Source organism: Coffea eugenioides, chromosome 4, assembly GCF_003713205.1.
Source record: "Coffea eugenioides isolate CCC68of chromosome 4, Ceug_1.0, whole genome shotgun sequence".
In the NCBI taxonomy this organism is placed as follows: Eukaryota; Viridiplantae; Streptophyta; class Magnoliopsida; order Gentianales; family Rubiaceae; genus Coffea; species Coffea eugenioides.
The window spans coordinates 5,509,513-5,533,118 of record NC_040038.1 but is presented as its reverse complement, the minus strand read 5'-3'; the positions used below and the strand labels follow the sequence as shown (position 1 = coordinate 5,533,118).

Sequence of the window (23,606 nt, the reverse complement as noted above, 5' to 3'; positions counted from 1 at the left end):
AAACATAAAAATTTTTTTACGAAAAATTACAATTCAAAATATAACGAGATCGCACCACAATCAAAAGCTCTGAAATATGAACCTCGACAAATTGTGAGTTTGTTCTAGTTTTAATGTTAATATTTATTCCATCAAATAGAAGAGTTTAATTTGAATAAGTTGTACGAATTCGTTTTACCCATTTTACAGTTGTGAGTTGCTTACAAATTATCATTTCAGTTTACTTATTGCACTGTGACAAATCATTGGCTCCATTAACAAAAATGATTCCATCAACGATGAGTTCAACCTCCAATGGACTCCACAATTCAGCCAAAAGTCGTGGTAGTTGATAAACTCGTGCAGCTTCAAACGACTTTATTTAAAAAACTCACACACCAGTTTTTTTCTTTAAAAAAAAAACATAAATTAAAAATACTCTTTCTTCCTTCTCCCTCATTCCTTCAGCCTTCAGAACTAATTCCTGATCATCATGGCATCCCAAAAACACACACTCACACACTAAACCTCATCAAACTCCATATAATCGGACCTTGTCTTCAATTCATTGGCCTTCCCCAAATTTAATGGCCGGAGGTCCTTCACTAATGGATTCCTTGTTCCAACGATCCTTGGAGGATTTAATCAAAGGCCTCCGTCTCCACAACCTCGCTGCCGGAACACCCGAACCCTCCACTTTTGTCTCGAAATCCATAGATGAGGTTCGCCGCGAGATCAAATCAACGGACCAACAAACCAAAACCACCGCGCTTCAAAAGCTTACCTACCTTCACTCCCTCTATGCCATCGACATGTCCTGGGCCGCTTTCCATGCAATCGAGCTCTCCTCCTCCACCATCTTCAATTCAAAACGGACCGGTTATCTTGCCGCCTCGATTTCCTTCAACTCCTCCACGGATGTCATACTCCTCCTCACTCATCAGCTCCGGAAAGACCTCAATTCGGGCAACCCCCATGAGGTAAGCCTCGCTCTTCAGACGCTTTCTTCGATTTGTACTCCCGATTTAGCACGCGATTTGACGCCCGAATTGTTTACTTTATTGAATAGCAATAAGGGGTTTATTAAGAAGAAAGCTATTGCTACTGTTTTGAGGGTTTTTGAATTGTACCCAGATTCCGTGAGGGTGTGTTTTAAGCGATTAGTCGAGAATTTAGAGAATGCTGATGTGGGTATTGTTTCCGCCATCGTTGGAGTGTTTTGTGAGCTAGCTAACAAAGAACCTAGATCGTATTTGCCTCTAGCCCCCGAGTTTTATAGGATTTTGGTGGATTCTAGGAACAATTGGGTTTTGATTAAGGTTTTGAAGATCTTTGCCAAGTTGGTGCCTTTAGAGCCAAGGTTGGGGAAAAGAGTTGTGGAGCCGATTTGTGAGCATTTGAGGCGTACTGGGGCAAAATCGTTGGCTTTTGAGTGTATTAGGACGATTGTGTGTAGTTTAACTCAGCATGAGTTAGCCGTGAAGCTTGCAGCTGAGAAGATTAGGGAGTTTTTGACTGAAGATGATCCGAATCTTAAGTATCTTGGATTGCAAGCGCTTGCTGCTATTGCACCTAAGTCCTTGAATGCTGTTGTGGAGAATAAGGAGGTTGTGATTAAGTCCTTGAGTGATGAGGATGTCAATATTAAATTTGAGGCCCTAAGGCTTGTAATGGCTATGGTTTCAGAGGACAATGTAGCAGAAATTTGTAGAGTTTTGATTAATTATGCACTCAAGTCTGACCCAGAATTTTGTAATGAGATCCTAGGGTCTATCTTGTCAACTTGTTCGAGAAATTATTATGAGACAATTGTTGATTTTGACTGGTATGTTTCACTTCTTGGGGAAATGGCGAGGGTTCCACATTGCCAGAAGGGAGAGGAAATTGAGAACCAGCTTGTAGACATTGGCATGAGAGTTAGGGATGTTAGACCGGAGGTTGTTCATGTTGGGCGTGATTTATTGATTGATCCTGCGTTGCTTGGAAATTCTTTCATCCACAGAATTTTATCTGCGGCTGCTTGGGTTTCTGGGGAGTATGTTGAATTCTGCAAAAATCCATTTGAGCTCATGGAAGCATTATTGCAACCAAGAACCAATCTTTTGCCACCTTCAGTGAGGGCTGTGTATATCCAGTCTGCATTTAAGGTATTGACATTCTCTGCGTATTTTTATTTCTATCCAGAAGAAGCTCTTGCTGCATCTATCTCAGAAGTGGGAGAGTCTGTACACAATGGTTGGTGTGAACAAAGTTCTGATTCTGTTAGTGGTCAAACTGTTACTTTTAGTGAACCAGATGAGGGGTTTAATCCAAGAATGCTGCATCAACCGCAAAAAGATGCTTCTGGAAATGATGGGAAGAAAATGATTAGCGATCTTGAGCAGGTGTCTTCCTGTTCTGTGAAGATGGGTCATTTCACCAAAGATTGTTTGGTTGGGATGGTAAATCTTGTCGAATCAACACTGAGACCAATGGCAGGTAGTCATGAAGTGGAGATACAGGATAGGGTGAAGAATGTCCTTGGTTTGATTGAGTTGATTCGACAAGAAATACATGGTTGCTTGGTCCCAAAGGAAGAAGAAAATGATAGGGGAGAACTAAAAGCCTGTGAAATTGTCAGAGTGATGCACAATGCCTTATCTGAAGAGCTTGGGCCAGTTTCGTTGAGTGCTCAAGGCAGGGTGCCTCTTCCTGATGGTTTGGAGCTTAAGGAGAATCTCAGCGACTTAGAAGCAATATGTGGTGATTTTAGAATACCTGTTTTGAGTTCATTTTCCCTTGAAAAACCTCGATCCCTGGAAAAGGATGTGGTTACGGTTTCTGACCAACAAAATGAGGAAGAGTGCGAACCGTCAAGTGAGTCAACATCTCTACTCACGGAGCATCGCAAACGGCATGGGATATATTATCTTCCTTCAGAGAAAAAGGAAAAAGTTCCAAATGATTATCCACCTGCTAATGACCTCAGTATGCAAGATAAAGTAAACGATGAGGCAGATTATCTGGTTAAACTTACAGAGAAATCACTTGTCCCTAAGAAAAAGCCAATAGCAAAACCTAGGCCTGTGGTTGTAAAATTGGATGATGGAGATAGAATACACATCAATGAGAAGCTAACTGAGCTGAAAGAGGATTTAATCTCAGATGCTGTGCAAGAGGTACTTCTAGGCAATCAAGCTGTGGCATCATCATCACGGACTGACAAGTCTGACAAATCGTCAAATAGGCGAAGTAGGAAGGAGGCCTTTAGGCCTTTGGAATCAAATGCTGATTCAACAACTGTGGAGATTGCTGAGCTTGGAAACAAGAATTCTAGAAGGATCAAACACCGTACTCATGGTAAAGAGAGAAGCCATAGAAGTTCAAAAAAGGCAACTGGTGAATCTGATCGATCAGATAGGCCTAGTAGTAGTCATCCCCATGGCAAGCACAAGTCACGGCGAAGAGCGGATGGAATGGAGAATGTGGCAGCAGAATCTCCGGTGATTCCTGATTTTCTTCTATAGCATTAGAGGACTGGGGTATTTTATCTTACCCAGAGATTGACTATCCTTGTATTAAACTTCTCTTTGTCTGAGGTCAGTTTTCTTGTAAATTGTATAGAAATTTTTTCCCTAAAAGAAATTGTGGTTTGTTTCAAAATTTTCATTTCTTTTGTTGATTTTTTGTGTACGATAGAATTCATTCAATACAGAATGATTTTGGTTTGAGCATTTCTTGATCTTGCTGCTTGTCAGATGAAATGTGTCGAGGATTGATGGTTTTCTTGTTTTTATTTGTATATGCTCCTCTTCAAAGCCTCAGTTGATACTTATTTGCTTGCGGAATCCTATTGAATAACTAATACTTTTGTCACCCTAAAACTGGGAAAGGAATCCTATTGAATAACTAGTACTTTGTCACTCTCAAACTGGAAAAGGTACAGCTTTTAATCTTTGCGTCTTTTACCAGTTGGTGAGTGAATGCTTTTGAGTGGTTAGGAACCTATTCGTTACCAGACGAAACTGTCTGATACCAAAATTGCTGGTCAAGGTACAGAAGGGGCAATTGGTATATTCTTTTCGAGCAACAATCAAACTCTTTTAATTAAAGACTAGATCGGAAGATTGTACAAGAGGTAGAAACCTCAGTTACATCAGAAGTACTCTATTCTATTACACAAGACAATTAAATAATGTCCCCATTCTAATACTAAGTCCCAATTTTCCTTCATGCGAGGATGGCCAGTCTAGTAGGCAGTAACCGAGGAGGTCCGGAACTAGTGGCTAAGGTTAAGACTCTAAGAATTAGAGGTCATAAATTCAAAATTTTTGTACCCCTCTCCTCTTCTTAAATCCCCTCTCACCCTCCTCCCTTGTTTGGGGGAAAAAAATAACTGAACAGTTTCAAATATGATTAATACAAGAACTTCGTTTTAAGCAAGCTATTATGGTTAATTTACACAATTAGTCTCCCAAATGGGATTTACTGGATGAGGTTCACCTCAGATTATTTCTTTCTTCATCCATTTTTAGCTGGCAAGCAATTACGTTACCTAAAAAAGACTCAAAATACAACCACATGCTATATTTGTGTTAGTCGCTAATAGCTATTTTTGATGACTTTTTTCAGAACCTTCGTATAATCAGCTAATGCGTGATCCAGTGAACTGTTTTGTTTTTTAAGTTAGTCCAGTTTGCAAGCCCTGGCTTAGGCATAAAACAAAGCACCATATAGTCCTCTCTAACGTTTTCTCTTGTTCTTGGGCACATGACTTCATCAGTAGAATATAGAATAGGTAGGAAACAGATGTCGAGGTCTACAGAAACTTTTCGGAATTGGAAAGATGGTGCAACTTGCCGGGTCATTGAATGTACTCTATACATCGAGGTCTACTCGAAGAATCAAACTAGGTACTAAGACTAGGTAAGAGGTAACTTGTCGAAGCATCGTACCATTGTGAATTTGGCTCACAATGTAAAAGGGTTTCGATCTTGTATTCTGCCAGTGACCATTAACGTGCTTAAGCAAGCCAACCAAAGTTGACCCGATGCTTAAGGGGTGACCGGGAGGTGCTTATCGCCCGGTATCTGAGGATTCTTGAACATCGTTTCATCTTACCTTGCGGTTGAAGTGATGTTACAAGATGGCCAATGAGTCCGTCCCTTAATAATGGGGCAGAGCTACTGCTTCATATTCATTGTATGCTAAAGCTCTCTTCTTTATCTCTCTGATGAATGGAAGAGCAGCGGCTGCAACGTCAATTCATGGCTAACCTTTATATTGCACGATTAGTGCAGTTGCATCATGCATTTGGTGTTCTGTATTTTGTCATTGGCTTGTCTTTGGGAGTCACCGGTGGTATGTATCTTGAGAGATTTCTTTCACTAGAGAACATTAACTCAATGCCTAATCTTACATCGTTCCAACAGGCATCAACCCTGATAGAATTACCATTCAAACAGCCAAGAATATCACCACTGCCTCCACCATCCCCGCACGAAGGCGGTTTTCCCCTGCCTGCTATTAGTAGTTTCGTGCCGGAGGATCAGTTGCAATTTCTTAGGCACAAAATGGACGATAGTGAACTGTTTTGGCGTGCATCTATGGTGCCTATGGTTGAGGAGTTTGCTTACAAGTATGCTCCGAAGGTTGCTTTCATGTTCTTGACCAAAGGGCCGATACCATTGGCTCCCTTGTGGGAGAGGTTTTTTGATGGACACAATGGATCATACTCTATTTATGTTCATTCAGACCCCTCTTACATTGGAGAAGAGCCTGAAGATTCTGTTTTCCATCGAAGAAGAGTTCCTAGCAAGGTTCGTAATGCTTTGATACTTCAGACTGCATTTTAGCCTTCGAGAATTAAAGGGTTTGTTTGAATAGTGAATTCTTTCTCAATACAATTTTTTCCTAATTTTTTCAAAATGCCCAAGCATTAGGATCAAATCAAATGGCTCTTTTCTCAAAGACTTTTACCTCCAACTTTCGTTTGTGTTCCATTTGTCAACTTCATAAATTCCAAGTTATTACACAACACAGTTACACAGAGATGGGTTCTATCATCTATGCTGTTCTGATGAAATTACTACTTTTTTTACCGCAGAAAACTGGGGAAGCATGAGCAGAAAATATACAGGTTAATTGCACAATGGCCCATTGAATTACCACTCCTTTGCAATTTCGTGCCCTGTACATTACAATGACCCAAAAATGTTATGCAAAATATCCTCACAAATGTACAACAACTTGCAATTAATTTTATTAGGGAGGAAGCTGTAATGATGCTTTGAACAACTTGCAATTAATTTCAATGAGATGTAGTATAATAAATCATATTGTTATAAAAAGAATATTTTTTTTAATTGCAGGGAGATGGGTAGAATTTAAGAAATTGAGAGAGACGTGAGATTAAAATCTAGAACTTCTAATTCTTAAGGCGCTACAAAAAGGACATTTAATAACTGATTTTCTTCCTTTCTCTTGAATGAATAACAAGATTGAGGTAAATTCCATTCGACTCTGCCTTAAAAAACTAAAATCAACCATGCAAGTGACAGAGTGCTCATTTTGCATTTGACCGCAGCCGGTGCAATGGGGAACAGCATCAATGATAGACGCTGAGCGACGACTTCTAGCCAATGCACTGCTTGACTTCACGAATGAAAGATTTGTGCTGCTATCAGAAACATGCATTCCTTTGTTCAACTTCACAACAATTTACAACTACCTAATAAATTCAAATCACAGTTTCATTGGCTCAGCTGACGATCCAAGAAAAAGTGGTCGTGGCAGATATAACAAAGCAATGTCGCCTGCAATATCAATATCTCAATGGCGAAAAGGGTCCCAGTGGTTTGAGGTCAACCGCAAGGTTGCCATAAGAATTATATCAGACAGAAAATATTACCCCATTTTTGCTGAGCATTGCAGCCCTCCGTGTTATAATGATGAGCACTACATTCCCACGCTTGTGAATATTCTCTTGCCAGATGAGAACTCAAACAGGAGCGTGACTTGGGTAGATTGGTCCAGAGAAGGTCCTCATCCGGGAAGATTTGATTGGAGAAATGTCAATGCAGAGTTTATGAATCAAGTAAGGTTTGGTACTACGAACTGTACTTACAATGGTAAGAACTCTTCCTCATGTTTTTTGTTTGCTAGAAAATTTGTTCCCAATTCTCTTAAACGTTTGCTAGAGCTTTCTCCGTTGTTGTTTGCCTGAAACTCTTTGAAATACGATATATTTCAATCTAATCAAAGGTTACATTTCATTTCTACGAGTGATTTCCGATCCTTTCTTCCCCCTCTGTCTTTTGCTGCTTTCTCATAACCTGCCCCTACACATTCAAAATCCATAACAAGGAAAGAACAGAACAATTAAATGCTTAGTTACTCGTGCTAATCACGTAACTACCCAATACCAATAAAAACTCTCTAGTTTATTAATGTAATTTATATTTAATCTCTTTTTGGTTCATCGATGTATCAAAAAATCAATACCTGAGTTCATAAACTATTTCAATCACGTAAATACGGGTTTCACCTTGCGATAATCATCAAGATTACGAGTCATTTGCATTGTTGTGTAATTATATACCCCCCACCCCCCAAAAAAAACACATTTCTAATGTATAATCATCAGTATTTTATATATATATATATATATATATAAATATATATAAACATCGGTACTAGGTTGACAAAAATATAATTTACGAGAGATCATTATCATAAAGTCTTATGCATTTTGAACTAATTAGGGTGTAATTAGAGTCCGCATAATCAAATGATGGAAGGTCACAGTCCTTGTAGCCATTTTCTCAGGATGGCACATTAAAAGACTGGTGCATATCTGGGACTGGTCTTCTTTGTTTTTGGAACGACTGGCTAGATTTCATGTGATCAAAGACGTAAAAAAATTAGGAGGAGAAGACGTCAACTTTTGTAGTCTCCGATAAAGGAAAGCTGGTAATCGATCTATGGCGTGGTTTAGCCGCCGTTGAACACATGGACAATGACAGGATAATCTCCTTAATTTTTTGGGTTGCTACATGTCATGAGATCGCGCCACGCGCGGTAACAAGTAGTAATAGGGTCCAACATCTTTCCAAAAAGAAAAAAAAGGTCCATATCCAGCATCTTGTCAGCAACTAATTTTCTAATTACGCTGATGGGCTAAACCAAAAGGCTTTTGTTATTTTTGTAGTATTTTTTTATTATAAAAAACATCATCATTCATCAAATCTACATTAATAGCAAAAATTATATATAAACAGATCTGAAGAACATAAATCTCACTAGTTATGAGAATATTACACTGTGAAAACAAGTTCATATATTAATGTGAGATCTAATGAGATAGTTCTAAAAAAAATTCTAATTTGATAACCAAATCTGAGAAAACTTAGATTAATAAAGAAATGTAAAAATTAACAAAACTCTCGTTCGAAATTTCTAAAAGAAGAGAAACCTCTAACCAGAAATCCTTAGAAAAGGAGAAAACTCTCATTATGAATCTCTAGGGGAAAGAAAACTCTCACTAGGATCCTAGGAGACTTTATTTCCAAAAAAAAAAAAAAAGAGACATGGGAGGGAGGGAGACCAATTCCATGAGAAAAAGACGTTTTGTTTGCAAGATTAGAAAAAAGGTTAGAGAAGAGGAGAAAAATAATTTTCTTCTAGGACATCTAAGTCTGGGCTAACCAAGAAGGGAAAATGTTGTTTTTGTAACCCAATAATTTTTCAGAATAAATTACAAGATAAAATACTTCAGTTAAACTTTTACAGATAATTATATATTAAGTCTATCTCTTATCATGTGCTCTTAGGACAAAGAATAGAAGAATTCATACATTAATACATTCTTTTTAACCAATGATGAGTATCACAATTTTGGATTATTCGAATCCATAATTTCTTCTTTTCTAGAATTGGATAGACACAACATGTGAGTATGAAAAGGGGCTGTGGCTGATGACAATAGTGATTCCTCATATCAAAAGTTTTCTTCTGGTTCAAATGTAAACCATTTAAACGTAAACCTTATAGCAGCCTGCGTGGAAAAGCAAGAGGAAATGAGAGAAAGCAACCCATGCAGCTTCTTTTGAATTGCAGACAATGTTGAATATTAGTCGCTGGCAAATCACATGTATTTGAGAAAAGTTGAAAGTGATTTTCGTCCCATCAAAAGTGGAAATCAGCAATTGAACGCCCAGATGCCATTTTCGTAAGAACTAGTCATGAGCACGTTAAGAAAACCTTTATACTCTCATATCTAAATGCCTTGGTACGTACTGCCCTTGCCGTGTTCATTGGTTAAGGTATGTAGCCGAGACATGCAGCAACCAATAATTTATAAGCACAAGGACATTTGCCTATTTAAGATATACATATATACTGTGTGTGTGTGTGTGTGAAAAAAAAGATAACAAAGTAGAAAATGCTCATAGGCCATGAAGTTGCATTTTGAGTGATTGTTTTTCTTCCCTTCTCCCAAGTCTATACCCACTAGTCTAATTGCTATTTTCCAGTGGTTGCTGTTTTACAAATGACTGCCACCACTCAATAAAACTTTGAAGAGTAGACGGCCAGATAGGAAAATTTGATTTAATCGAGTTCTTGCAGAATGTTTTATTGGTTTTCCAGAGAGTTAACTATAAGGTGTAACAGATCCACAAAATTTTTATTAGATAGTTGAGGCTAAAATTGCGGACAAACTTTACTAGGAAAATTGAAGAGAAAGATGAGGCATATTGACCTTTGAACTCCCCAAGTTCAGGAGCTTGTATAGTGGCTTAGACATTTGCATTCCACTTGGAATATTACATTCATCTCGCTTTCATGACAAGACATCAATTCGCTCTCTCCACACAGACAAAAGCACACACACTTATACACAGGCAAAAACACGTTCACGAGCGACCCCCAGTTTCTTGTTCCTTCTGTCTTGTTCCAAGAGGCACGGCCAATTGCATTTTTCAGATTACTTGATTTGGAGAAATAGGTACTTTTTTGAGTTATTCATTTGCAATTGGAAAGGCCTTTCCATTTAAAGAACAGGCAGCTTATTGCAACAGGTAAAATTATCAAGTCAAAAGGCAGTTAGATTCCTTTTTATCTTTCTTTCTTTTTTTCATCACAGCAAAGATTGATCGTCTTGATTGTTCTAGGGAATCTCAAGAATTGCGTGATAATATTCACCTTTGACTGTTTGAGAAGCATGTTGGAATAAGACAAGAAGGAAGAAATTAACCTTTTTATCCGCCTAGCTAAAAAGAAGTGGCTTATCTCCAATTAATTTTACATGTCTGTCAAGGTGATTTACAACTTTTACATACATACATGATCTTTTTTTATCTACTCTATAGCCCGTGAAGTTATTTGACCACAGTTCCAGCACCACCCTCAAGAGAAGAGGTTAAACTCATTGTACCCAACTTCAACAATCTTCTTTTCCTCCCCATCTCTCGCTCTCTGTGTTAGTGCGTGTGTGTGTGTGTGTGACGCCCAAAACAAAGCTGTTCCACATCCCTGTAAAAAGGCACTACGTACCATATAGTAATAGTATATGCCTTTCGTCAGGGGCAAACAACTTAGGTTGGTTTGATGCGCGAATTTATTGATAAACTATGTGGTGTATTTAATAGCCACATAGTTGTATGATGATATGACAGAAATGAAAATCAGCAGGAAGGAAATGTCAAGTAACTATTGACTACATCAGGTTTCACAAGTAGACCCGTATATAGATCGGGTCTACTAAGTCTATATACATATATATATGTTCTTCAACATATATCTTTCAACAGAACAGAGAAAACCTCTATTGTGAACCTTCCCACCTCCCTTTAGTCCTCACAATTATTCCCTCCCATCGAACACGGCAGAAATAAGACACACCCGAGAAGATGAAACAGGGTCATCAGCAACAGCAGCAGCAGCAGCAACAACAATTGCAAATATCAAATTTGTTCAGCTTTCAAAGACATTTCCATAACCTTGTTCTCTATTTTATGTTCTTTGGCTCTGGATTAGTTATCGGAGTAAGTCTAAGTTTTTATCTAGCCGAGAATCCCTTCAACTTGCAATTCAAGTTATTCTCTACCAGCCAATCAACTCTACCACTGCCACCACCTCCACCACCTTCGCCATCCCCTCCACCTCCTCCGCCACCTGTATTATGTTCTGCACCAGCACCGGTACCCGGTTCCTATCCGCCGCCGATAGTGTTTCCACCACCACAACCTCCAAGATTGATCACACTAAAAGATTTCACGACCCCAAAAAATTTGACGCACCAGATGACCGATGAGCAGTTGCTTTGGAGGGCTTCAATGGTTCCCCGGATCAATGAATATCCATTCAAGCGCACCCCTAAGGTTGCATTCATGTTTCTTGTTAGAGGAGAATTGCCACTGGCACGTCTTTGGGAACGATTTTTCAAAGGGCATGAAGGGCTTTACTCCATTTATATTCATTCCTCCCCATCTTACAACGGTACAATGCCTGAAGGTTCAGTGTTTCATGGCCGAAACATCCCTAGTAAGGTACGTCTCAAGCAATTCTCCACACACATTCATTTTCTATATCATCTTCATCATGTTGTACGTTAATCATTAGGGATTATGCATTTTTGTGTAGTTAATATCTGGCATTATTAATTGTTTTATGTTATGCGAATTTGGTGTTCTTCGTGATCCCTTATTTATTTATTTATTTTTAAAATCTACTCATAACTCATAGATCAAGGTATTCAAAAAAGGATGCATTGAGATCCAACGAGAGAGGACACGAAATACAAGTAGTTAAAAATCATGTCTAATAGTAGGAACATTTACATTCATGACATTGTTTTATCGACCTCTTAATATGATTAGAATTTTGAGATTAGATTGCAAAGAATGTTCCTTCTCAATTACATTGCGTGTCACTGGGTGTTTGCTTATAGTTTTTTAAATTTAGACAAACGTGACAAGTAAAAAAAAAAACAATTGTAATAGCAAATGCTTCTATAATTCAATAATTTGAATCCTGAAAGAGCTAAATTACTAGAATATTTGAACTTAAAGGAGTGTTTTCATAATTTACCAAAATTACAATCTCCAGCTGCCAGCAATGAAAATAAATCATAGCACCATTTCGTTTTTTTGACTGATCATCTTCTTGTCCTTCTTAACTGATCTGATATGTCTGTCCTCCTTCAAAGTTAAAAGAAGAAAGTAAAGACAGCAAAACATCTGGTGTTATAAGTTTTCAATGGTCTCGTAGAAATTATAGGAAGTAGCTAGTCAAAGCTTACGGCCATTAACAGGGCTAAGCGCGTAAAATTTTCCGATAAAAAAGCACTAACATAAGATGTGAAGTCAGTGCACTTAGGCTTGAAGTTTAGTTTTTAAAAAGCTGATTAACAAGTGGACTTTTTTCTCTTTTTTTGTTTTTGGGGGCAAATTATTGGCACCAACATATATATATTGATTAGTTAAATCCAGTAATCGATCTAATTGTAGCAAAGGCCGCCAATTAATCTTGATTTTTTGAACAGTTTTAGATATTCGAAACCTGTGGGACATGTGTGACGTGCCTAACTATACGGCAAAATTTCACTCTAGGAAACCTGTCCAGATGAACCCAAATCACTATTGGGTTCATGCATGCTAATAGGTTTAGTTCAGACCATTGACCTGTTTTTCAAGACAATTTAAATAGAATTTTGGGATGGTCAACTCTTGCAAATAGTGGATGTAATCAAGAAGAAGTTGGGTATCTATCATTTTCAGTCTTAGGAAATTTTGGGAGATATATAGTTCCTAGTTTTCTTACGGACAAGCTTAAAGTTAACAGTTTAATGATCTTTTAAGAAAAACAAAAAAAAAATAATAGAACATAAAATTTCAAATTCTAAGGAAGGTAAATCTGCCTTTGCTGGAGGAAATTTGGAGACTCAAGGATTGAGATTTGAGATGCAAACTTGTAAATTATTGAAATTGGAAAAGCAATTGCATCCCACGCAAGACTTCTAGATAATTTTTCTGTGCCTTAGCATTTTAATAAGGTTTATTACATATACGTCAGTCACATAAGCTGTCGCATGCAATTGATCCCCTAGGTTTTTTTTTTTTTTTTTTTGGTATTGCATAGTTTCAATCTCAAAGTCTGAAAGACTTCTTCTTAGGATGATCTGGGGAGGTGGTGGCGGCTAAAATTGGGGGAGAATTCAGGAGTTTTTGTATTTTATAGTCTTTTACGTAGTTCAATGTTGCTGTTTAGTGATTCGGCGGAAGATCACCCACCATTCACTCACTAGTTTAGTTAGTTGAATACTATCAATTACGAATTTTTGACTGAAATCATTTTTGTGGACTTCTTTTTTTCTGATAAAAAGAAGTTGAAATTCGTCCTTTACAGGAAAGAAGTTGAATTTTAGGGATGAAAACGACTTTCAAAATTTTCACTTTCAAGGTCCTAGTCAATCTAGACTAAAACCCGAAAAAAAGTAAAGAAAAGAAAAAAAAAAAAAAAAAAAAAAGAGAAAGTCTTGGTCTATATTAATTAACCTTATAGGTTCCATCCAATAAACAAACAGCCTTTCTGCAATCTTGAATCTTTCAAGAAAATGTTCATACTCGCGACATGCGCGAACCTAAAGCAAGCTGAGGCAATCAACCATGTAACTCATCAACTAATAGGAGAAGTTCTTCATTTTGACACGTTTCATCTATATATATGGCCTATTTGAATTAGTTTTGGTTAGTTACATATTTATTTTTGTTTTGCTTCAGTCACTATATTATATAGTAGCTGGCAAGAATAAAAAACACACAGGAAAAGTACAGTAGTGATTTCAGGAATGGGCAAAGTTCATGTTACTTAGGTTCCGCTCTTTTGAAACCAAAGGAAATTAAATTCTTTCATTTCAATTTTCTATAAAAGTTTCCAAAATTCCTTTCTTCATGCAAGAAAGAGATTAAGAAAAGTCACAGCAAAAGAGAAAGCAAAGGAAAACTCACTAGGGGAATGTTATACGGCCCTATCTTATTATGTGTTGTTTCACTTTATCCCGGCATAAATTCTTGTATTGACAAATTGGTTGGCCCTAGGAAGTAAGAGCACGCAAGTAGCTGATAAAACCCTTTCTTATTTGTACATAAGCCTTTTATTCATGTGATATCAGAGAAGATTTAGATGCAGTGAACATGATCAAAAACTTGAGTAAACCTGATTTTTATATATCCAATGGCTCATATTATACCACACCATCTCACCAAGTGGTGTGATACAATCTGGACCAGTGGATATGTGAAAACCAGATTTACCCAAGTGTGAGCTGCTAAACATAGCATATTCTATGAAGTTCGAAATCATGAGCCAAAAGAGTTGTTAATCGTTCACCAATTGGAAGTCATTTTAGTCAAAGTCATGTTCAACAACTTGATTACTATTATTTTAAGAGTAAATCTTATATACACTGACATGACAGTGTATAAACTATCACCGTTTGATTCATGACATGTGTGTAACAGTTGAATTTCAAATTCAAATTTTGCATAGTTGTCATTCATCCAACGCTGATAGTGTATACACTGTCAGTGTAGAAATGATTAATCCTTATTTTAATGCAGCAATACATCAACTTAAGATGTACTTTGGGGAACTAATTACTTTTGGAGATACACAGTGCTTCTTTTTTTTCTTTTTTTCCTTTCTGGATTCATATGAAACTTTAATTGTAAGATTAAGAGTCGACAGTCAAACTACAAATCTCGCGCTTTTCAGTTGGTTAATGACATTAAGTACTTTAAGGCGTTCTCCTAGTGTTCAACCCGATTTCTATATTTGTTGGCGCAGGGCCGGCCAATCTTCCTAAGTTTAAAAGGCCTAGTTTGAGAAGGCCTTAGGTGCAGGCCTGCCAACGTTGGCATCTTGCTGATTACTTTTGGAGATAATTTCAGAAACCTCCCCTGAGGGCTATTTAGTTTTTAGTTATTATTGATTTATTGTTGATTTTGATATCAAAATAAATAAATAAACAAACAAGAGCTGCTAAAAAATTAATTGATATTCAAAGCTATCAAAAATGTATTAGTAGTTTGACATTTAATCACGATGGAGACTGGGGACTGATAGCATTGTGATTTTGGTAACAAAATATAAGAGTAATGAACAAGAAGGGAAATTGAAAAATAAAAAAGTATAAAATCCATCCTTTGTACAAGCATAGCAAAGTATATAGTAAACAAAGGAGTTTCATTAGAATGTTAATGTTTGTATTGTCATTTTAAACGGGTAAGAGAGGTGAGTGTAATTTTTAAAATGTCAAAAATATTAAGTGAAATTGTCGGAAACATAAAGGGAGGTTTCCAAAATTATCCCTTACTTTTACTGCATAGGTTACTATTTGGAAGGGCAAACTGTTTTATCAGTACATGGTTACCTTCATCTATTTCATTAGCGTGCGAAACTACTAGAGAGAATATGATTTTTTTTATTTGGATCACATTTCTTTTTCTTGAACTTTCCTTTTGCTGGATCCGGGAGCAAAACGGAGTCTTAGAATCTCAAACTATTCGTGCCCACGTTCATGCAGGACGTTGAGTGGGGAAAAGTGAACATGATCGAAGCAGAGAGGCGTTTGCTAGCCAATGCTTTGCTTGATTTCTCTAACCAAAGATTTGTTCTTCTCTCAGAATCATGCATACCCTTGTTCAATTTCTCTACAATTTATAATTACCTCATTAACTCGACCGAAACCTTTGTGGACTCCTACGATCTACCCGGTCCAACCGGCCAAGGCCGATATAACAAGAAGATGAAACCGGTTATCAACAAATCAGACTGGAGAAAAGGTGCCCAATGGTTCGAAATGGACCGGGAACTCGCAATCCAGGTGGTTTCAGACCGGATTTATTTCCCATTGTTCAAAAGACATTGCAAGTCTAGTTGTTATGCAGATGAACATTATTTGCCAACTTTTGTTGGGATGAAATATGGGAGGAAAAATTCTGATAGGACGTTGACTTGGGTTGACTGGTCAAAGGGTGGAGCCCACCCCCATAGATTCAGTAGATATGAGATTACCCCTGATTTCTTGAATCGGATGAGGAATGGACAAACTTGCGAGTACAATGGGCGGAAGACCAATATTTGCCACTTATTTGCAAGGAAGTTTTCGTGGACGGCTTTGGATAGGCTACTCATGTATGCTCCAAAGGTCATGGAGTTCAACTGACAACATAGGTATAAAAATAAAGGTTCGTTTTTGTGTTTGTAAGATTCTTTGGGGGTCGATTTTTAATTTGTACACACAGCAATTCATAGTTTTGAGAGGGTTAGTGTCTGACTGTACGTGCATAGGCTCTATTTGGATTGTAAATTATTTGAGATATTTTTACTGTAGCATTTTTTGTGATGTGATGTATGTGAGATAAAAAGGTAATTGGGAAGATAAAAAGGTGTGTTGGAAATTGTAATGATGATGTAAGCAAATAAATTTTGACAAATAATCATCTATCCAAATAATGTAATCTTTCTTATTTTATAATTCTGTTACATCTAATAATTTTTTAAATTAAATATACCTGTGATATGTTCTATGTATTTTTTACTATTAGTGTAGTTTTCTTTATTAAGCAAATCGTATTGAACGATTTTCAACTACTTTATTAATAATATTGGCTTCTATTTTATCCAGAAAAAAAAAAAGATTGCAGGATGATTCTTGTAAACCAATTCAAATCGAGTAGTAATTGAACCTTTTCTCATTAACCCCCACAGAAAGTTTTAATAACTTTTTCATTTTACCCCCACATGATTTAATTGGATCAAATTTTCCTAATTTAATGTAATCAACCTAGCAACAAATCCATTGGATATTTGACGAGAAAAGAAAAAAGAAAACAATCCATTGGATTTTGTTGTGTAAAATGTATATGTTGAACAGAAAATAAATGCAATGATTTGGTTAGAAATGAGTCACATGTAGGAAAATAAAAAAATCAAAATAAGTTCCAATTGAAAATAACTATTTGCGAGCAAATGTGCCATCATGTGCAGATAGCTTAACCCCACATTCACCAAATAATTAAATTTATGAAGTTTTTATTTGTACTTTCGTGCAAAATACGTAGGTCCAGTTGGGATCCTCTATGCCACTACTCGGTGCCAAATTCAGTGCCAATTCTACTTATCACGTGATGGTAGAAGAAATTTAAATAAATAACACATGACAAATTAAATAAACAGGACACTTGACATAAATATAGAAGTGATACTGAGTTGTCACTGAAACAGTGGCACTGAGGATCCCGTGTGATTTACCTAATCATGGGAGTTAAAATTCACAAACGCAAATCATTCTACCAAGTCCTCAATCTCTTCGACCAACCTTTGTGATGCTGCTACTAGAGCATTCATATGAAAGTAATGGAAAAAAAAAAAAACTTGAAAACTAATTGTCGGATGTTTTTAGTCTAGTATTCAAAATTCAGAAATTTTGGATTCAAATATCCTCTCCTGACTTCTTAAATCTCAAATAGGTTTCCAACTTTCCATAAATGCGCTTGATAGAATAGACGATGAAGTTGTCCGTCCAGTTCACGAAATTTCGTGGTAACTTTGGCAAGACCACCAAGGCTACTTTTGATTGCACTGACAGAGGCAGAACACCACGTAAATTCTTGCAGTCCAATGCATCGTTGATGTAGCAATCAAGTAGTAATGACTAGATTCCTATGCCTTTCTTATGCATTTCTTTCCTTTTTCTAATCTAGTCAAAATATGAATATAATCTAGTTATAATCTTCAGTAGGACATCGTTAACATCGTAGCAATATATATAAAGAACATGAACAAACCCTAATTAAAGCTGAAACGGAACATTATCGATCTGTTGCCCTCAACGTTAAACATCAAGAATAACACCAAATTTTTACCATGTCTTGTCTTGATGAATCTTATCACCTTTCTATAATCATGTTATTAATTAAGTTTCCCACTATATTTACCACAATCAGAGCAAAAGCGTCACATAGAGAAAACAAATCGCGTTATGCTTTCAAAAACACACACAAGCGCGCGCCCACACACACACACACAATCGCGTTATGCTTTAGAAAATGTCACACGTCTTCTCACAGAAACCGTGTAAAGGGTCGGACAATAACTAAGTTGCCCAAAAGTGTAAAAGGGGTGTTGATTTTTAGTGGGTCTACTTGGAAAAATCTCAATAGAGTTCAAATGATAACGACCATTCCCATCTGCCCTATCACAAATTATGTCGTTAGATGTGTGATATGTCTCCTTCGAAATTGAAGAAGTTCTTGTTCAAGGATCATGACATGTACATGCTGTAGATTATTATATCTTTTATGTTCAATTGGAAACTCAGCAACTCATGTTTAAATTCTCCAAGCTCTAAAGTAAATTAAAAATATATGTGAAAGATTGTTGTTTTAAATTCTTTTTTTTTTTTCATTTTGATTGTGTAAGAATATTATAATTTTTTTTTCTGTCAATTGTCATCCCTACTCCTACTCCTACTCTATCTACGGGGGAGGCTCAACTGAGCCTATGGGGACCGATGGGGACAGAATCACCACCGGACCAGACGGGTGCACTACGCACCCGTCTGGATTTGCAGCAGAGCCACAAGAGTGGTATTTTGGTGATTGCCTCCCACTCCATCAAAGCCTTAAGGGCTTGATGGTGGCCACCAGCCCAAGAGCTGGTGGTTGTGTAAGAATATTATAAGATTACCAACTTTAGCACATTTCATGTCCTACACGATTTTCGAAAATTAGCAAACGTGTTGAACAAATAAGGACAAATTCATTCGGGATTGTGGACTTCACCTTCTTGATAATGGGCAATTTGCGGGAGAAAAGAACAAACAGAGAAAATATCCTAAGCGCAGAATATTCACCAACTCAAACAGAAACCAACAAATCTATTAATTATTTGCCACAAACTATGGAGTTTCAGTTTCGTCTTTACTACTATTATTAGTTCATGGTTTGAAATATGAGGAATTCCTGGTACGCGCCGTTGACAAACGAACAAACCCTTCTTGTCTGTCTCTATACCAATGTCCCTTTATACTAATGAGACACCCCTTAGCTTCTTTCTGAATTATTTTTTTTCTCTCTCAAACAAAAATTGCACTCACTTTTCAATTTCTAAACAGCCAAAAGAAGAAACATGAATATCTTTTTTTGTTAAAAAAAAGTTGTACGACTTCACTGGAAAAATGCCAAAACATGGCCCAAACGGTGAGAAATTTAATGTAAAGGGATATACCCATGTCCAGTCGAACATAGGAAAATAAATGTGTGCTAAAAATAGAAAAGATATACTACAAGTTGAATTTTACGTAAAGGGGGAAAGACTCAAAATTTGACATAAAAAAATTCGATTAGGTGTTTTGGAAACAAGAATCAAGTACACGAATTGATTGATGGCTTTATAAAATTATAAAGACCTCATGAAAATGAAAGTAACGCGGATCCGCGTCATAATAAGTTTTTCTACTTTCATACGTGTACATTTGAACTCTCTCTCTCTCTCTATATATATCAAAAATGGTTTAAATATTGAGACGTGCCGTTCTATAATAGTATGTAATAATCAACTTTCAACTTTACTGTAATCGATTGAGTGGGACTACTCCATGCAGAGCGAAAATGCATTTTTTTTTTATTCTTGGTTGTTAGTTGATTAGGATTGTTCATTGTCTAATCAAATCCAAAAAGTATCTAACTTTTGTATCTCTAATACCAAACACTTTATAAGTTTATGTTTAATTTATAATGTATTTCATATCGCCGAAGATTATTAAATATATGACTAATGGTTTTGATATGAGTAAATCTTATTTACATTGACAATATATACAATATCACCGTTGGATCCATGATAGATGTGTAAAAGCTGGTGTCATTCATCCAAGACTGACAGTGCATATATTGTCAGTGTTGGAAAAATTAATCCTCTCGATAGAGTAAATCTTATATACACTGATAGTATATACATTATCACAGTTGGATCCATGACACATGTACAAAAGTTGGATTTCAAATTTTGCGTAGTTGTCATTTATTTAAAACTGACAGTGTATAAAAGATTAATCCTTTTGATAGAGTAAATTTTATCACCGTTGGATTTTTAAGAGGGAACAAAAATAAAACAGTTTTCTTCATTGGTTGGATTAGGGATTTCATCCACTGCTTTGTTCTTTCGTCTAAAAACTTGAGAGTTCTTAGGCTCAAATCCTTTTTCTCTGTCCAACTTCTTAAATTCCACCTTTCTCCTACTAGAAATTTAAAAAAAGAACAAAATGAATTATAGGAATCTCTCATAAAAGATCTTCATTTAATTCTGTATGATTTACATGGTACTAAAAACTAATGAACATGAAAATCACACTATAAAATTCTAGAGTGGCAGTTAACTATGTACAACCGAATGATGATAAAAACTAAGGCCTTGTTTGGTAGACAAATTTTTTGTCAAACTTGTCTGCTACAAGTTTTTTAAAAACTAGGGGCGGAGCCAGAAAAAATTCTTAGTGGGGGCAAAACTATACTAAAATTTTTTACCTACCTTTTTTCTAGTTTTTTAAGCAAAAAAAAAAATTCACCAACAAGTACAAATGATGCATATATTCCATGAAAAACATAAAAAGACAAATTCAAAATTATTAATGTAATAATAATTTTATTTCAAAAACAAACTAAACTATTTACAATTGCTCACTGCGAGTTTTTATATTTTGATAACTAATTTGGTTGTGGAAGTAAGAATGGCTCTCGGTTGTGGAGGGAAGATGAGGGACCAGTGGAGGGAAGGGAAATTGGGAAGTGAGGACAAAGGAAGTGAATGATATGATTGGATGAATTGATCAAGAGAAAGAGTAGCTAACTGCTTGGTTGTGGAAGGTAGTGGCTCTCGATTGTGGGGGAAAAATGGGGGACTAAAGGAGGGAAGGAAAATTGGGGAGTGGGGCCCAAAGAAAGTGAATGATATGATTGGTATTTGCTAGTTAAAATGAAAAGGCTTTTTTTTAGCTTATTTAAATGGAATTTGTGCTCAACGTATCTTTTTAGAATTTTAGTTTATGAATTAACTTAAAAAATTACGTAATTCTTTCACATCCTTTCTAAAAAAACTCTGGGGGCACACTTAAAATTATATAAGTATTATAGGAATTTAAAGGGAGCAGTGGGGGCCGTGCCCCCACCTTAAATCCGTCCCTGTTAAAAACGTTAGGTACAGTAACCTCAAAAAACTTTTTAAAAATTTTAACTATACACTTCAAAATATTTAAAAAAAACATATTTCAAAAATTTTTTAAAAAGCTTCTACAGTACGTTATAGTAAAGGGCCTGTTTGGAAGCCAGGTTTTTAAGGACCCCAAAAAACTTTTCTAAGTTTTTTACCTACACACTTCAAAATACACAAAACACACACAAAAAAATTTCTTTCTTTTTTTTTTCTTCTTCTTCCCCTATCTCAACCCACCATCACCTCCGTCGCCAACCACCACCTCCGGCGCCATTTCCTTTTTTTTTTTCTGCCTTTCTTCCTCTCCCCGCCATCTTCCCCTGCCATCATCTCTTTTTACCTAGTTTGGTATGACCCCTTTTTTTTAAAAAAAAATTCCCTTCCCCACTCCTCCCCCATCACCCTTCCCCTTCCCCTCTGGCCGATCTAGTAGCGAGGCTAGATCGCACCGGGGAGGGGGATTTTTCCACGCACCAGATTGCGGGGAGGGAGAGGAGAGGGGAAGGCTGAAAATTGCAAAAAAAAAAAAAAATTTGACTGGCTCGTGAAGGAGGTGTGCGTTGACTGCCAAGCGAGGGAAGAGGGAGGGGGAAGGGTAGAGGGGAGGAGAAGGGTGGCATTGGAGGAGGTGCTAATGGAGGAGCCGATGGTGATGCTGGAGTTGGAGGAGGTGCAGGTAGTGGTGGTGATGCTGGTGGTGGCGTTGGAGGAGGTGCTGGTGGAGGAACATGTGGAGGTGTTGCTGAAGGAGCAGGTGGTGGTGCAGGAGGTGGGGCTGGTAGTGGAGTTGGGGTGGAACAGGCGGGAGAGTAGGAGGAGGGGCTGGTGGAGGCATTGGTGGTGGTGCCGGAGGTGGAGCAGGTGGAGGCGTGGGAGGAGGGGTTGGAGGAGGCCTTGGCGAAGGTGCTGGAGGTGGGGCCGGTGGCGGAGTAGGGGGTGGAGTAGGCTGCGTTGCTGCTAGGAGGCAGAGGTCACGGGGAAGGGGGAGGGGGAAGGAAGAAGAAGAAGAAGAAGAGAGGAAAGAAAATAAAAAGGAAAGAAAGAAAAAGAAAAAGAAAGAGAAAGAGAAAAAGAAAAAAAAAAGAAAAGGAAAAAAAAGTTTTTCACCTTACAAAAAACTTCTACAAAATTTTTTCAAAAACTTTTACAGTGCACTACAGTAAAGTTTTAGACAAACTCCCAAAAAACTCAGGTTCCAAATAGGTCCAAAGTTTTAGACAAACACCCAAAAACCTCACTTGCTAAACGGGCCTAAGTGCTGACGGCCAAGACTTCAAGTTTGCTAATGTTTGTTATAAATTGTAATAACCTAGACTACAAAATCAACACACAGATTCATATATCTGGTCAAATGGCTTTTCATAACCACATACAATCTCCTCTCATTTTGTTGGAAACTACACAATTTCCTTGCCTCCCAAGCATCTTCCTCATAATTTCCCTAGACTACCTTTTCTCTTGTCTTGCTCTAAACTAATTCTTGCTTCAGAGAATGAGAAGTTCTTAAGAAGACTCGCACTTTGCCAACAAATAATGGGTTAACAGATCTGCACCGTTATATCACCGTTATATGTGTTTGCAAATACTTACCATGCGCTTGTCATTTTATATCAAATGCAAAAATGTTTTCCAGAGAATAATGAGACTAAACCAAAATTTAGCAAAAACCCCATGTGATGTCGAGAATTAAGATGGGTTAGGTTAGCAAAGAAACAGAGTATGCTTAAAAAGAGGGAAGGGACAAGTTGAATGATTGAGTCAAAAGAGGAAAAACACGTCCCACATCACTTCAATGTAGCATTTGATAATCAGAATCAAGTACGATGAATAGTGTACTATACTGATGTTTCATAGTTTGATTTAGACTCAACGCAAAAGAAAATTAAAGTAACGCGCATCCGCGTATACATATTCTGTCCGTTTTCCTTGTACCTCTATGACGAACAATTTATGGTTTAAATATTGGGCCATACCTGTCTTAATTATGAGTGACACGCAGTCTTCCAAATCTCTATATGCTGGATTGAGCATCATTTTTCAACTCTTGCTTTGCTATTTTAGACTCCAACCAATTGAAGAAATCCAACAAGTATCGAGTTTTCGTGTGTTTTGTAGGAGACACTTTGCTTATTTGTGACTGTACCTATATGTATTACGTATGTTGGACTCAATTAATTTAATTACTTTTGTCAGAGAAAGAGAGGAAATTAATTATATGCGTTGCTTTGTTCAAGGGACTTATTCGGAGCAGTTGTAAACCATTGGCAAGAAACTGTAACAAAAAATGTTCTTTCAATCCTGAAATTTAGGGCTGTAGAGATAGCAGAAGTTAATTAACTTAGGGAATCGCTACAAATTAGGATGAAAATTCT

General features: G+C 37.0%; 4 protein-coding genes across 4 annotated transcripts; all 4 read left to right on the top strand.

Moving 5' to 3' along the window:
- The first annotated feature begins 454 nt into the window (after positions 1 to 454).
- On the top strand, positions 455 to 3,692 carry LOC113767323 (AP-3 complex subunit delta). The gene has a single exon (XM_027311374.1). The coding sequence runs from the start codon at positions 567 to 569 to the stop codon at positions 3,483 to 3,485; it is 2,919 nt and encodes a 972-aa protein (XP_027167175.1). The 5' UTR covers positions 455 to 566; the 3' UTR covers positions 3,486 to 3,692.
- A 1,503-nt stretch (positions 3,693 to 5,195) lies between these two features.
- On the top strand, positions 5,196 to 7,183 carry LOC113767981. Its single transcript, XM_027312190.1, has 2 exons — positions 5,196 to 5,777; positions 6,545 to 7,183. Exons 1-2 carry the CDS (start codon positions 5,196 to 5,198, stop codon positions 7,181 to 7,183), a joined length of 1,221 nt encoding a protein of 406 aa, XP_027167991.1.
- Positions 7,184 to 10,868: 3,685 nt separating this feature from the next.
- Positions 10,869 to 16,306, top strand: LOC113767979. The gene is made up of 2 exons (XM_027312187.1): positions 10,869 to 11,507; positions 15,545 to 16,306. Exons 1-2 carry the CDS (start codon positions 10,869 to 10,871, stop codon positions 16,184 to 16,186), a joined length of 1,281 nt encoding a protein of 426 aa, XP_027167988.1. The 3' UTR covers positions 16,187 to 16,306.
- A 2,219-nt stretch (positions 16,307 to 18,525) lies between these two features.
- Positions 18,526 to 22,047, top strand: LOC113767978 (glycine-rich cell wall structural protein 1-like). Its single transcript, XM_027312186.1, has 2 exons — positions 18,526 to 18,611; positions 21,807 to 22,047. The coding sequence occupies exons 1-2, from the start codon at positions 18,526 to 18,528 to the stop codon at positions 22,045 to 22,047; spliced, it is 327 nt and encodes a 108-aa protein (XP_027167987.1).
- Positions 22,048 to 23,606: the final 1,559 nt, after the last annotated feature.

Excerpts from the sequence above, each read along its gene's own strand:
- LOC113767323 (XM_027311374.1), top strand. The coding sequence starts at position 567 with ATGGCCGGAGGTCCTTCACTAATGGATTCCTTGTTCCAACGATCCTTG.
- LOC113767978 (XM_027312186.1), top strand. The coding sequence starts at position 18,526 with ATGGGGACCGATGGGGACAGAATCACCACCGGACCAGACGGGTGCACT. Across the intron at positions 18,612-21,806 it reads GCAGCAGAGCCACAAGAGTG|CGAGGGAAGAGGGAGGGGGA; the intron begins GTATTTTGGTGA and ends TTGACTGCCAAG.
- LOC113767981 (XM_027312190.1), top strand. The coding sequence starts at position 5,196 with ATGGAAGAGCAGCGGCTGCAACGTCAATTCATGGCTAACCTTTATATT. Across the intron at positions 5,778-6,544 it reads GAAGAAGAGTTCCTAGCAAG|CCGGTGCAATGGGGAACAGC; the intron begins GTTCGTAATGCT and ends ATTTGACCGCAG.
- LOC113767979 (XM_027312187.1), top strand. The coding sequence starts at position 10,869 with ATGAAACAGGGTCATCAGCAACAGCAGCAGCAGCAGCAACAACAATTG. Across the intron at positions 11,508-15,544 it reads GCCGAAACATCCCTAGTAAG|GACGTTGAGTGGGGAAAAGT; the intron begins GTACGTCTCAAG and ends ACGTTCATGCAG.